The 13,664-nt window shown below is 63.0% G+C and overlaps 1 protein-coding gene across 1 annotated transcript in view; it reads right to left on the reverse strand.

The window, feature by feature from the left end:
• GSE1 (Gse1 coiled-coil protein) overlaps positions 1 to 11,809 on the reverse strand; it is a gene marked incomplete at its 5' end in the record, with an annotated part of 105,561 nt that extends 93,752 nt beyond the window's left edge. The window contains one exon of the mRNA XM_082489233.1: positions 9,857 to 11,809. Within this exon, the coding sequence (XP_082345359.1) occupies positions 9,857 to 11,809 (1,953 nt within the window). The remainder of the gene's footprint in view (positions 1 to 9,856) is intronic.
• Positions 11,810 to 13,664: the final 1,855 nt, after the last annotated feature.

Here is a 13,664-nt window from a genome sequence, read left to right on the forward strand (position 1 = left end):
GGTAGGATAAAGGATGGAGTGGGGTTAGGGCTCGCCGGACCACAGCAGCTCGGGTGCAGGAAGGTCAGGCTCCCTGTGCACGGGGAGGGGAGGAAGGACAGGAGACACAGCAGGATTTACTCCTCCTCCAGGGCTGCAAATATCGGGGTGACACGTCGCCGAGGGTCCCCACGGCATGGCCTTGTGGAAGCAGCAGCGAGGAAGAGGAGGTGCCCGGGATGCCCAGCACCCAAGCGCATCCCTGCCAAGAGCCCGAGCCAGCGGCAGAAGAAACCTCCCCCCCGCGGGATGCTGCCAAGCCAAAAGCCATCCCGGCCAGCCCTGGGCCAGGCTCGCTAAGCTACTTCACTGCTGGAAATAATGGGGAGACGGTGGGAGGGGGCATTTGGGACCAGGGTGGTCCCCGCCACAGCCCTACGTGCTTCCCAGCGCAGGCTCTTGGGAGGGAGTGAAGGGGTTGTACATCCCAAGCCCAAGCCCAAGCCCGGGCTCTGGGGATGCAGGATCAGGCCTTGAGAGCACGAGGATGGGGGGATAAGCAAAGGAAAACCATCCGGAATAAATAAGTGATGCAGCAGCTTGTGTGCCCCAGCGCATCCCTGTGCCACCAGCCACCCAGCCTGGGGACAGCCCCGTGGGAAAAACTGCTCCCAGGGGAGTCTCCGTCCGGGGGGTGGCTGAGACTGGAGGGGGTGTTCCCCCAAAAGCCGCCCTGCTGTGCTCCAGGCAGGCAGGGCAGCTTCGCAGCAGCTGCATGGAGTAAAATCCCAAAAGGATACATGGCAGGGAGCAGGTTACACAGCACAAGCGATGGAGGGAAAGAGGAGGGGGGGGGGGGGAGGAAAAAAAAAAAAAAAAAAAAAAGACACAACAAAAAAAACCAACCACCAAACCCCTTTTTGGAAGAGGAAAGGACTGACAGGACCTGGCCGAGAAGCAGGAGAAAGCCCAGATTTCCCAGTTACTGTGCAGATGTTCTGGACTGAAAACAGAAGACGGCAGGAGCGAATTCATCTCCCCCCTCCAGAGACGCGGCAGCCAGGGCATCTGGACTCTGTCTGCAGGCAGGAGAGGCGGCTTTTCCCCCCCCCTACAGCTCCCCGGGGAGCCCTCCGCGCCGGGGCACGCCGAGCCCCCCCTCCGGGGTGCCACCCGCACCCGAGAGCCGGGGGGGGGGGGCAGCGGCAGCCAGGGCCCCGTCCCCGCGCCGGGTTGACCTTGGCACAGTTACCTCCCGGGAAAACTGAAGAGCCTTGTCTTCGCCGTGTTTTCACTTCGGGATAACTCTCGGAGGAAGGGGGGGGGGGAAGAGATGGAGAGAAGAAAATCCAGCTGTTTTAGCAGTGAAGACAAGGAGGGAGGGCGGGAGACGTACACACATATATATATATATATTATTTTATTCCTGGCCAGGGTAATAACTGAAATCACTAGCACTTGATCACCACCCGATGAAAAGCTTCACGGCCGACTGAAGTCAGCCCGCTTCCAGAAACATGCTGCAGGCAGATGGGAGGTGACGGTGGCAATTTGCTGCTCGCCCCACACCCCACACGTGGCCCCCCGAGACGCCTTGCGCAGCTGTCTGTCTGTCTGTCTGTCCGTCCATCCCTCCCTCCCCTGGGTCTGTCCGCCCCGCTGCGGCCGCAAACCGCCGCGCGAGAGGCTGACGCCTTGGCTGTCACCAAAATGTTCCCCGGTCCAAGGTCCCCACCAGCGACCGCAGCGTCCTAAACTGGCTCCCTGGGGACCGAGGTGGCTGCTGGTGGCACCTCCCTGAGCCACCGGCTGATGCGCTGCCCCCCTTTCAAGGAGGGGGCAAAGCCTGGGGGGAATGTTCAAAACTATTTTGGGGTGGGGGGGGTGTCAATGGGGGAAACCACCCAGCATAGGACTGCGGTGGAGCCTGGGCTGTGCCATGGGATGCAGTGGGTCCCACAGGGACCCAACCCCGGCTGGGGCTTGGAGGAGCAAAATGACCCCCCACGATGGAAGTCCCCAGCCCCAAAAGGTGTCAGGGACACACCGGGTGCCAGCATGCCGGGACGCAGCCTCAAGGAGGGTCACGGAGGGGCAGCAGCCCTGGGAACAGCCCGGGCTCGGTGCTGGGTCGGCCCCGGCATCCTCCCTGGCTGGAAACCCCCACCACGCTCCTGCCCTCCGGCCACAGCAGGCAGCTGCCCATCCCCATGGCAAAGGGGGGATGCTCCTGGCTGCAGGGTCACCACCGCCCATCTCCCCTAATGACCGTCCCTTGCACCCCTGCTGGCTCTCAGCCTTGTTTTAGCTCTGAACGAGAAGACAAAATTTCACCGGGAGGAGCTGGGAGAGAGCATGGGGCGCAAACCGCCCCCTGCGATCCCTCCTACCCCCCTCCGCATCCCTCACCGGGGGTACCGGGACCCTCCCCACGCACCCCCGGTCGAAGCCAGCCCCGAGACCCAGCACCCTGCCACTCACCCCTGCCAGCCACAGCAGCACCCGGCTCTCCCCGGGTACCGGGGCGGGTGATGCCACAGCCGGCCCTGACGGAAGCCGGCGGGAAGAGGCAGCGCCGGACCAGACGGCAATTTCCTGAGTTTGTGTGCAAGGGCTTGAATAACCCCCGGTAAATCCCGCGGCGGTTCCCCGCCGCAACCGGGAATGGCCCGTCCAACACCACCGCTTGCCTATAGGCACCGAAACGGCGTCTCGGTAAGTTCTCCGGCCGGAGAGGAGGGAGCTCCTACATCTGCGGCACGATAGCACGGACACCCCCAGCCCCGTTCGGCACGTGCCGCCGGCGTGCGATGCGAGTGCTCGCCCTGCCCCGGTGCGGGTCACGGCACGCTCGGCACAGGCACCTCGCCGCGGGGCCGGCAGGTTTGAGAAGGAAAGCCGGGGCAGCTGCTGCTCCGAGCGCGCCAGCTCCACGGGTAAACAGATGACTTCAGTCTCCTGAGAGCGCCTAAAGCCCGGCAGCACTTGCACTAACGTGGAAGGCGGGGAGGAAAATACAGAAAACAGAGGGGAAAAGCGGTGTCACAAGCGTGCCAGGCTGCAAAGTGCACCCAGATGATGCCCTCCTCCTCCTCCTCTTCCCAAACCCCCTCCCGCGGCAAAAGAAGCCGCCGTCCTATTCCTCCCTGCTCTGCTACTGAAGATTCAGGGGGGAGAGGGGGAAAAAGTCGTGCCGAGGCCAGGCCAGCTGCACGGGGCTGTTTATCCGGCGCGGCGTGCGCCGGGGTGCCGGGAGAGGCCGGCATGGCCGCCGGCACCATGCCGGAGCAGCTGCTGACCCGGCAGCGGGGAGCAAACCGCGACCTGCCCGGGCTGGCACCGGGGCTCCGGCATCTTCCCCGCACCGCAGGGACGGGAACTGGGCTGTGACAGCTGGGGGGAAAGATGGCTTTTGCCAACAGGGGTGCAAGGAAGGAACAGCACCGCATCCCCGAAAGCCGGGCTGGCACCTGCCGGTGCTGCAAAGAGCCAAGGCACGCTCGAGGCACCGCTGCCGGAGGGGGGGGGGACGGACAGGGACACCCAGGGCTGTCAGAGCCCTGGGCTGTGGCCCGGGAGGATTGTGGCACTGGAAGGTCTCCCGTCACCAGCTGCTCGCGGCGGAGGAAAGCCCGGCGCGGCTGGGAGCCTGCCACCGCCAGCCGAGCGCCGGGGTCTCCTCCTCAAGCTCCCACCCTGCCCCCCACGCACCGGGATGCTCCTGCCCCACCACCCTCCTGGATACGCCCCCCCAAGCCCCAAGACCTGGCAGTCCCCAAGCAGGGCAGTGTCCCCCCCATCCCGACACATCAGAGGGACATTTCCATGCCATCCCTTCAAGCTCAGGACCCCAGCGTGCGGCACGGCTCTTTTGCTGCGGGGAGGAAGGGCAACATCTGGCCAGATGTTGCCCAGCAGCATGGGACCAGCGGGAGCTGTTTGGCTGATGGCTCTTCCCAGGGAGCCTCAGGGAGCACCATCCTCTGAGCAGCACGTGCCAAAGGTGCCGGCAGGGAGCGAGCAGAGCCCCCACCACCCAAAAAAAAAAAAAATAAAAGCATGGCACAGACCCAGGCGGTCCCCAAAACCTCATGGGTCCCCAAAGCCTGCTCAAGGGGATGGAGACAACTCCTTGGCCCCAGCTCAGCCCCTGAGGACCACGACAGCGGGGGTGTTGGCACAGGACCTAACTGGTGCGCCGGGGGGGGAAGGGGGGGGGGCAGAGGTCGGTGAAAAGCCATCACCGAAGCGGTTGCAAAACCAGTCACCCGCACTGCTACTGCGGGGAGGTTCCTCCTCGCTGGGAAGCAGCCAAGGAGCATCCCGGGCTGCCCTCCGCGACCGCGCTTCCCGAACGGCCGAGAAAGGCCAAGTATCTGGACAAAACATCTGTCTGTCCGCAACAGCCAGAGCCGTCCGTCCCTCTACCCCATCTCCCGACTTGGCCGGGGCTTCGCACGAGGCGCAGACAGGGAGGCTGCTGCAAGATGTTTCGGCGGTTGCGAAAGCGTTTTCCTCGCAGGGGATGAGAGAGGAGCCGGTCCTTCTCCCGAGGATGGCGGGGGGGTGGGGGGGGGAAACCGCGGGTGATATTTCGGGGGGCGCAGGCAGGGTTTCCTGGGCAGCACACGTTTCAGGCCAGCGTTTTTGGCAGGTGCCCGCAGAAGAGAGGCAGCGCTCGGGCTCCACTGCTGCTTTTGGGAAAGGCAGAGAGAAGGCAAGGGGTGAGGCCTGGGGGTGGGGAGGGGGGGGGGGGTGGGTCATGGATAAAAAATAAATATATAGCAGCCAGCTGGTGAGCTGTGGAGTCAGCACAAGGTCTGGAGGACACGGCGGCTGGCAGCGGCGCGGGAGCCCTGGTATTTCGGACAGCTGGTACAGCAAGGTCAGCCTGGCCAAAGCAAAAGGCGCCTTTGCTGTTCCCCTCCACGGCCCCTTACCACGGTTGAAGGACGTGCACCCCCCGACCGGAGACCCGGGGTGACGAGCCACCGGCCCACGGGGTGACTCTGAAACAACCTAAGCGGCGGGTGAGGATGAGGAGGGACGGAGGGGCGCAGGTTTCCAGCCCGGCTGGGTACATACCAAACCCGCCCTGACCTCATCGGCAGGAAAAAGCAAGCGGCACATTTTCCTCGTGTTGTTGCTTTGTTTGCCATCTGGGAACACGATCCGGCGGGAGGCCGTGCCCCAAGACATGAAGTCATATCATGATTATATTGCCACCTCCGTGCCGGGATTGGGAGCTCATCCGAAAATGCCAGACCCCGGCCGGCGTTAGCCGCGGCGGGCGCTGCGGAGGAAGCTGCTTTGCTGAAAGACAACGCGAGCCTCGCTAAAAACATCTTTACATAGACATATGCCGCAAACAAACCAGGTTTATCCCAGTCAAGTTGGCTTAAAATACCTTGGCCTGATTTCGCTCCGTATCCACTAGAATCAGCGATGGCAAAAATTGGCACGAGCACAGACGTTACCACCAAAGCCGACCCGAGCTGGAAGCCGAAAAAAATACGAGCGAGACTAGTTCTCCTCCTCCCTTACATTGAAGGGACAAGCAGAAGGCTGACGCAGCTCACACGTGAAGCCCGGGCTGGGGACACGCGGAGGAGCCATCAGTTTGGCAGAGAAAGCGCAACCACCCAAAACACTGCCGTTCCCTAGGAGGTTTTTGGTTTGCTTGAAAATTAGTAAGAGATGCAAACGAGCCCGAGGTCCTGCCCGCCTGGCCACAACCTGGGACCCTTCTGGCACGGGTTTCTTATTTCTCATGCTGCGATACAGCCGAATATCCGTACCCTCACCGGGAATTTGGCCCGGTGCAATGCGGGAGGAGGGTCGGGCATCACCCAAACCACGCCGGGTTTGCTTTCACGGCATCCAGGAATTTCTGCTGCTGCTCAGCACCAGTGGGACAAGGTTTAGTCAAGAACTCAAGAACTCTTTGACGTTGGCCCAAATACTTTTTCAAAAGGCAAAAAGAAAATGCCCACCAACAGCTGTAAGCTCGACGTAGCGTTTTGGAAATGCAGCCATGACCTTTGGAGCTCGTAACCTGAAAAAAAGGGGCCAAATCCCCAGCTGGGCTAACGACACCGCTGCCAAGCAATCAATGCGGCGGGCTCAGCCCCAGGAGTCTACCTGTGCCCTGCCAGGCACAGCCCCGTGCGACAAGACCCGGGTGTCCCCTGCAAAGCAGGAACGGGACATGGGAAACACCAGACGATGCTCAGAAACCAGCCTGAGGACGGAGCCGGAGACACGGCGGCAAGTTCTGGGTCCTCCCGAGGAGCGGGACGGCACCGGCTACAAATTTTGCACCGCATCGCACAGCACCCAAACGAAACAGAAAGAGCTTACGGTGGGATCTGAGAGCCTTCCAGAAAGCTGAACATATCTGCAAAAAGTTGCATGCAGAAGAAAGAAAAAGAACCCAAAACCCAACGAACAGAGCTCACTTACACAGGTACGCAATTGCAGCAAGAGCGGCGGCAGGCAGAGATGGGAAAAGTCGGAAGGGCAGGGGAAGCTTTTCCGAACGTTGGCAGGGAGAAGGCACCGGGGCAAGCACGGAGAACACCAACCAGGTCGAGCACAAGCAGCCCTTGACCTGCGACCGCCGGTGACGCAGCGCTTCGCCCCTTTAGAGAGGGCAGGAGGGCTCGAGGGGCGGCTTCAGAGGCCTCTTCAGCAGGCACGGCCGGCCGGGGACACGGGTCAGCATCACCTCTGGACACCGGCCAAGCCTGGGCATTTTACGGTTTATTCAAAGCAATCGGCCTCAACACCTGCTCTGCTCACAGTGGTGGCCCAAGGGTGACAAGCCAAAGGACACCCGTGCTGGGGTACCCTTACCAAAGCTCAGCGTTGTCCTTTTTTCACGGTGGGAGAACCCAAACCCACCCCACACAAGCCAAGAGCGGCAGGGTTTCTGCAGCAGCCCCTCTGCCGGGCAGTGCTTACCTCCAGGAGATCCTCCTGCAGCAGGCAGGACCACAGGCACCACCACGCTCCCATGGAGCATCACCTGCCCCACTGCTTCCTGACACTAAGCCAGCAGCAGAGGCACCACCCCACCCTAAATACTGGAGCCTCCATCCTCCTGATGAGCCTCAGGTGCGGAGTTCCCTCCTTGGCACCTCCAAGCTGTTCGAGAGAGGACCTGAGCCCCATCCTGCTCTCGCTGTCCTGCTAGGAGAGGGGGATGTGGGGGCGTCTGGTGGCATTTCGTGCGTTCAACCGGTGCCTTGCACTTTGAGCCATCTGGGTCAACCACCTGCAAGCAGGACAGTAGCAAACCACCAGCTCCACGCCAACCCGGGGTGCGTGGGAAAGCAAGTGGAGCCAAAAACTGAAGTTGCAGAGCTGCAAGGAACAGGGAGATGGTTTTAACCCCACAGGCTCATTCTACCCTGCCTGGTCCCATCGGAACGGGGACCTGGGTGTCACACAAGAGTGAAAGGCTCATCTGGGGCGACTTCCAGCAGGCAGCGTGACGGAACGAGGGTACAGTTAAATTAGCCAAGCACCCTACCCAAGCATTAAGCCACGTTTTAAATAACCTTGACATCTGTGAGGTCTCTGCCTGATGGGAAGTATATGGAGACGGGGAGGGAAAAGGCAAGAGGACCTTCTGGCCAGCCAGAGTCACCACCAGGACGTGGCAGAGCCCAGCAAAGTGAAATGGTCCCTGGACCAGCCGTGCCCTCCCCAGGCAGCTTCCCGGTGGAAGAGCTCTGCCGTGCCTCCTGCCACCCTGCCTGTTGTAGCAGCCCCTTAATTTGCTCATTAGCAAACCCAGGAACAAGAGGGAGGAACTGAATAGCATCCCTTCCCCAGGACACCCTCCGCGTCCTCCTCCTCCCCCTCCGCCTTTCATAGCCCCACACAAAAGCTTTTCAGAGCTGCTCCAGCCGGAGACGGGGCTGCAGGCAGGAGCCCAAGGGGGAGTTTGGGGCTGGGGCCAGCGGGGGACGAGGACTGGCACGCCTGAGAAATGCCGGGCTGGGGGGGTGGTGGTGGTGAGGGGGGGAACTAATGAACCCTGCAAGAAGCACCTCCAAGTACCCAACGCTGGCATCCGAGCTGGGACAGAATTGCCGTCCATAATGTCCCCGTGACGTGGCCTGGGGACACTAATGGGGCAGAAGAGTGAACACGGGGCGGATGCTGCCCCCTTCACTGGCTGCACCCACCCGGGCTCTGATGGAGCATCACCCCCCTGGGTTAGCACCATGGGATGCTTGCCTGACTCCCAAGCCCTCCATGGCCACCAGCCAGCAAGGGCTCCAGCAACTTGCAAATGCCAACAGACCAGGGGACGGACAGACAGACAGCGTGGCCATGACCCCATGGGCATCACGACCCCATAGGCATCGCAACCCATGCGGCCCCGCACCAGCTCCAACATCCACAAAGTCTCCACCATCTCAGACCCCTCCGCACACGGCAAGTCGCGGTGGCTGGAAGCAGACCCCTATGCGGGCGAGCCGGAAAATAAATCATCTGCATCCATGAACGACCTGCAGTGATGTTGGAACCATCCGCTTCGGGTCGATGGAGCCTGGGGAAACCGCCCGAAAGCAATGGCTGCTGGAGGATTCCCATCTCCAGTGCCAACCCAACCTCCTGCACCATCCTGGCACTCTCTCTGTCGGTGCCACGCGGCGCCGACCCTCCGGTGCGTGCAGCTCCTGCCCGGTGGCTTTCCAAGCAGCGTGTCCCCCTCCCCCTCCGCACCCCCCCTCTCTCCCCCCCCCCCCGCCCCAGCTCAGGAACCAGCACGGCTGAACGGAAAATCATATTTGTAAGCAGCCAAGGGAGAGCGACCCGAGAGAAAAGGAGCGCTGTCTTGGAAGGGCTGGTTTACATTTCTAAAGAAAATGCCAGCGCTTCGGAGAGCCGCAGGGTCCTGGCTACGAACGGAGCCGAAAGGCTTTGAAAACGAACTCGGGGATGAGGATGCTGGCACTTTACGGAGTCCGGCCCAGGGCCTGGTTTGCAGATACAGAGCAGCGGCTCTCCAGCACGCTCCTGCAAGCTGGAAATTTAGGGACAAAAGCAGTTATTTCCCCATCCCACGAGAAAGGCAAGCTTGCCATTAGTAAACCTTCGCTCTGCCATGCTGCTGTCTAGGTGATGCCCCCCGAAGCACCCTGCGTAACCCTGGTGGGAGGTGCAGAAAAAAGCAACGTGGGAAACTGGCAGCGCCCGGGCGATGACACCCATGACACCCTTCGGGGCGGCAGGGCTCCGTCGCGGCGCCTCGGGGGGCGTGGGGGGATGCTGCCTGGGGGGGTCCCTCGCTGCAGGATAACCAGAGCAGCACAAGTGGGGGGGCACCCAGCCCCTAGCCCACACACCAGCCCCCCAGGAAACCCTTTGATTAAGGCGCCTTATAAAACCGGAGATAACTTGGGAAGTTTCCTACGGTGGCGGAGGCCACGAGCTCCTTAGGGCTTCCCGAGGATGCTGCCGCAGAGGACAGGCTGTCCAGCCCTCCCTCCCCTCCAGCACCTCTGATCACCATCGACGGCGAGCGATACGGGATCAGGATTTCCTCCACGCCGGCCCCCACCTCCCTTGCGCAGGGCTGCGAGCGAGCAGGCGCCAACACCGCAGATACACGCTTCTGCAACAGGACAGGTCTTGGCTCTCCCCACCTCTTGGAAGGATTTTTATCTGCTCCTTCACAGCTTGACAGCTCCAAAAGTTCATTGCTAAAGGCACCCCATCCATCAGCGTTCACCCCTAGGGACCAGACCCAAAAGCAGAGCATCCATCTATGTCACCACTCCCCCTCCTCCTCCTCCTCCTCCTCGATGGGAGCTGGGAAACTTCAGGAGGGGAGGGATGGGGTCCGGGCCAAGCGCCTTACCTTGGGGAGGAGAGCCGGGGGTGCCACCGCCAGCAGCTCCGGCGGGGTCATGCTCTTGCCGGCCAGGACCACGGCACCGCACTCGGCACAAGCGCCGATGGTCAGCTGCTTCCCATCATCCACCAGCAAGCTGTTGGCCACGCGGAGGGTGTAGAGGAAGACGGGGAGCCTGGCCACTTGAACCGCTTTTAATCCAAGGCATCGCTTCTTCTCCTGCCGGCAGAAGAAGCAGACGAAGGTCTCCACTTTGTATTGCCGGGACCAGGCGCTGCTGGGGTGGTGGGAGTTCCTGCCCTCGTGCTGCAGCCACTGCCCCAGCAGGTCATGGTAGCAGAGGACGCAGGTGGCCACAAGCCCGGTCGAGTCGGCCGGTCTGGCCCGCGGGGCGGGTGGGTAGACCGTCAGGAAGGGGAAAAAGGGCTCCTTCTCCCCAAATCGCCCCGGCGGGTTGACGTTGAGCTGGAACTCTTTGCCAGCTCCCAGCTCGGCCCCGCAGATGTAGCAGACGGAGGTGGGACCGGGCTTGATGGTGGGGTGGCCAGCCAGACCGCTGGGGTCACCAGCGGAGAAGACCTGGTGGTACCTCCCCAGGAAGCTCTGCACCGAGGTGATGAGCTCCTCGTTGTGGCAAGCCCTGTACATGGCCCACAGGTCCTGCAAGACCCCGAAGCACTTGCGGCAGCTGCTCACCTCCCAGTGCTTGTTCAGCCCCTTGGCGCTGGGTGGGCAAGGCAGGAGGCTGAGGAAGGGGAAATGCATGGTGCTCTTCGCATTGCCGTTGGTGATTTTGGCCGCCACCGGCCTCGCCTCCTTGCCGCACTCCTCCCCGCAGAGGTAGCAAGCCTCGGGGGCCGGCGGGACGCCCACCCCGTCCTCCTTCGGCCCTCGCCGGCCCTTGGCGGGCATGGCACCGGCGTTGAGGGGCACCACGTAGAGCCGCTGCAGCACGGGCACGTTGGCCAGCTCGAAGCTTTGCCACTGCTGCATGAGGGAGGCGAAGCAGCAGGGACACACCAGGGTGCTGCCGGCGGGCGAGAGGGGCTGTGCGCCCGGCGGGGGGCTGTGCAGCCAAAGGAAGGGGAAGAAGGGGGCCGGCGAGGTCTTCTCCTGCTTCTGCACGTGGACGCGGTGCTGGGCGGTGGGTGACAAGGGGCTGCCGCAGATGTAGCAGGCGGTACCCGACGCCCAAGCGGGCCGCTGGCTGCCTTCCTCCTCCTCCTCCTCCTCCTCCTCGCTGGTGATGTTGATCTCGCTGTCCTCCGAGGAGCAGCAGGGCGGCCCCCGCTTGCCCACCGCCGCCGGGGGGGTCCGCACCGCGCCGCCCGCCCCCTCGGGTTCCGACAGCGGCTCGGCGTCGGAGAGCTCGGAGAGCTCGGAACCGGCTGCCGGCCCTTCCTCCTCCTCCTCCTCCTCCTCCTCTTCCTCCTCCTCCTCCTCCTGGCCGGCGGGGCGGCGCGGCGGCGCGGCGGGGTCCCAGCCCGTCGCCCCCCGCCGCAACCCGCTTCCCCCCGTCGCCACCGCCGCCGCCGCCGCCGCCTCGCACTGATGGGGCCGCTTGAGCCAGTACATGCGCTTCTCCACCGGCGTGCGGCTGCGCTCGAAGGAGTCCCACTGCTCGCCCAGGAAACAGCGGCAGACGGCGCAGACCAAGGCGCAGCCCTCCGCCGAGACGGCGCGGGCGCCGGGCGCCGGTTCCTGGTGCTGGAGGAAAGGGAAGAAGGGTCGGTGGTCGCGGGGGGGTCGCACTTGAAGCTTTAGCTCTTTGCCGCGGCTGATGCCGCCGCCGCAGATGAAGCAGCAAAGCGGAGGCGCCGGGGGTTGCGGAGCCCCGGGGCCGCCCGCCGCCGCCGCCGCCGCTTCGCCGGCCGCCAGCGCGGCCATCAGCCGCTGCTTGCGGGAGAGCGGCGCCGCCGCCGCCGCCGCCGCCGCCGCCCCCGGCCCCGCCGCGCTCATCGCCGCCCCCGGCTCATCCCGCGGCTCCGCCGGACACGCAGGCTCGGGGGGCGGGTTTGACGAGCGCTCCCCCCCCCCCCCCCCCCCCCCCCCCCCGGTTCTACCGCCCGCCTCCTCCCGCCGCGGAGAAGGCAACGAGAAAGACAAAAAAAAAAAAAAAAAAACAAAAAAACAAACCTCCAACCAAAAAAAAAAAACCCACCACAACAAAAAATATCCCCAAACAACAACAACAACAGAAAAAAAAAAATAAAAAAAAGGAATAAAAGTTCGGTGCGAAAGTTTGGGTCCCGCTGGCGGCGCGGAGGAAGGGCGGCTGCCCGCCGCCTCCCGGCCCCGGCGCCCCCGGCCCGGCTCCTCCCCGGTGTCCCCCCCCGCGCCGCGACCTGCCTGCGAGGGGGGGAACCGGGGGGGGGGGGGGGGGGGAGGAACGAGCCGCTGCCGCCCCCCCCGCCCGCCCGCCGCCAGCCCGGGGGTTGCGAAGGGACCCCCACGGGTGGGGATTTGGGGGGGTGGGGGTATTTAGGAACCCACCCCACCGAGGGGGTTTATAACGGGCCCCACGCGGGTGTTCGCGCACCAGCCCCCCCACGCGGGGCGGCCCGCCCGCGGCGTTCCTCCCCCCGCCATTACCGCTGGTTCACCCGCGGCCCCCTCCCCACGCCAGCGCCTTTTGTGCGACCCCCCCCTTCCCCCCCCCCCAACCTCCCCCAAAGCAGCGTGGAAAGGCACCGTGTCCGGGTTCACGCCGGCAGGACGGATCCCACGGCGCTTTGCCGAAAGCACCGGCCGCGTCCCTGCCCTTTACGGCACTGCCCACCAGCCATTAACTCAGTGTCCCGACCACCGATCAGCCCCGGTAATTTATTTCACATTTTAAAAAGTCCTGCTGCTGTTCCAGTTCAATACCAGATTCTATTTCCCGCTCGGTCCTAAAATGCTGCATCGCTTTGCCACTCGCTGGTAAATAGCTGATGTGTTCCCAGCCGGAGTTGGCCACGTTTCAGCGACGCATGCAATAATCCCGGTATATCCTTACCTGCCTTGCAGCCTGCGATAAGATTTAATGCTTGTAAAGCACTTTGCTGTCCTTGGACAATAGGCACCGCGGAAGTGCAAACTGTACCGAGGTCCAGCCACAATTAAACCTGACTTATTAACCGCCCGAGCATCTAGTCAGCATACCCACCGGCTTGGCACTGCTCTCCCGATTAAAAAAATATATATTAACAGCCGTAAGGATATTTTTTCAAGCAGTTATTTTATGAAGAAGCCCGCTCCCGGCAGAACTGGTGAGTTTGAGTTCATGGCAAGTCACTGCAACGTCCCCGCTCCTGTCCTTGCAACGCCCTGAGCCTGTCCTGCTGAAGGAGGGTGCTGTGCGGGATCAGACCCAAAGAGGCAAGGTCGGTAATTGCAACGGGACGCAGGGACAGAGGGACAGGCGGGACCACGGGCTGAATGCCTGAGCCACGCGCCGGGACACCCGCCTGATGCGGAGAAGCCACCTTGTCCCCGCTCCTCGTCACCCCTCGGTGCGAGCACAGTCCTCGCCCTCGGGGCACCCCGGCTGTGTCCCCCCCCCCCTTGGGTTGACCATCCCTTGATGTCATCTCCCACCCGGACCGCGGGTGACGGCGTCCAGCGCTCCTCGGCAACTGGCCCTGAGATCAAACAGATTGTGTGACATCAGCTGGAGCACGGGCAGGGGGCAGGAGGGCTCTTCGGGGACCCGGATCCAGTTTCCACGCAGATGGCTCCAGCCATAAAGAAGCTGGGGGGGTGGGAGGCGACACACAAAGCGGGGAACACGATACCTTGGGAGAACTGGCTCTACGGGGCTTTTTTCAGGGGT

This window comes from Vanellus vanellus (assembly GCF_965231255.1).
Source record: "Vanellus vanellus genome assembly, chromosome: 12".
Classification (NCBI taxonomy): domain Eukaryota; kingdom Metazoa; phylum Chordata; class Aves; order Charadriiformes; family Charadriidae; genus Vanellus; species Vanellus vanellus.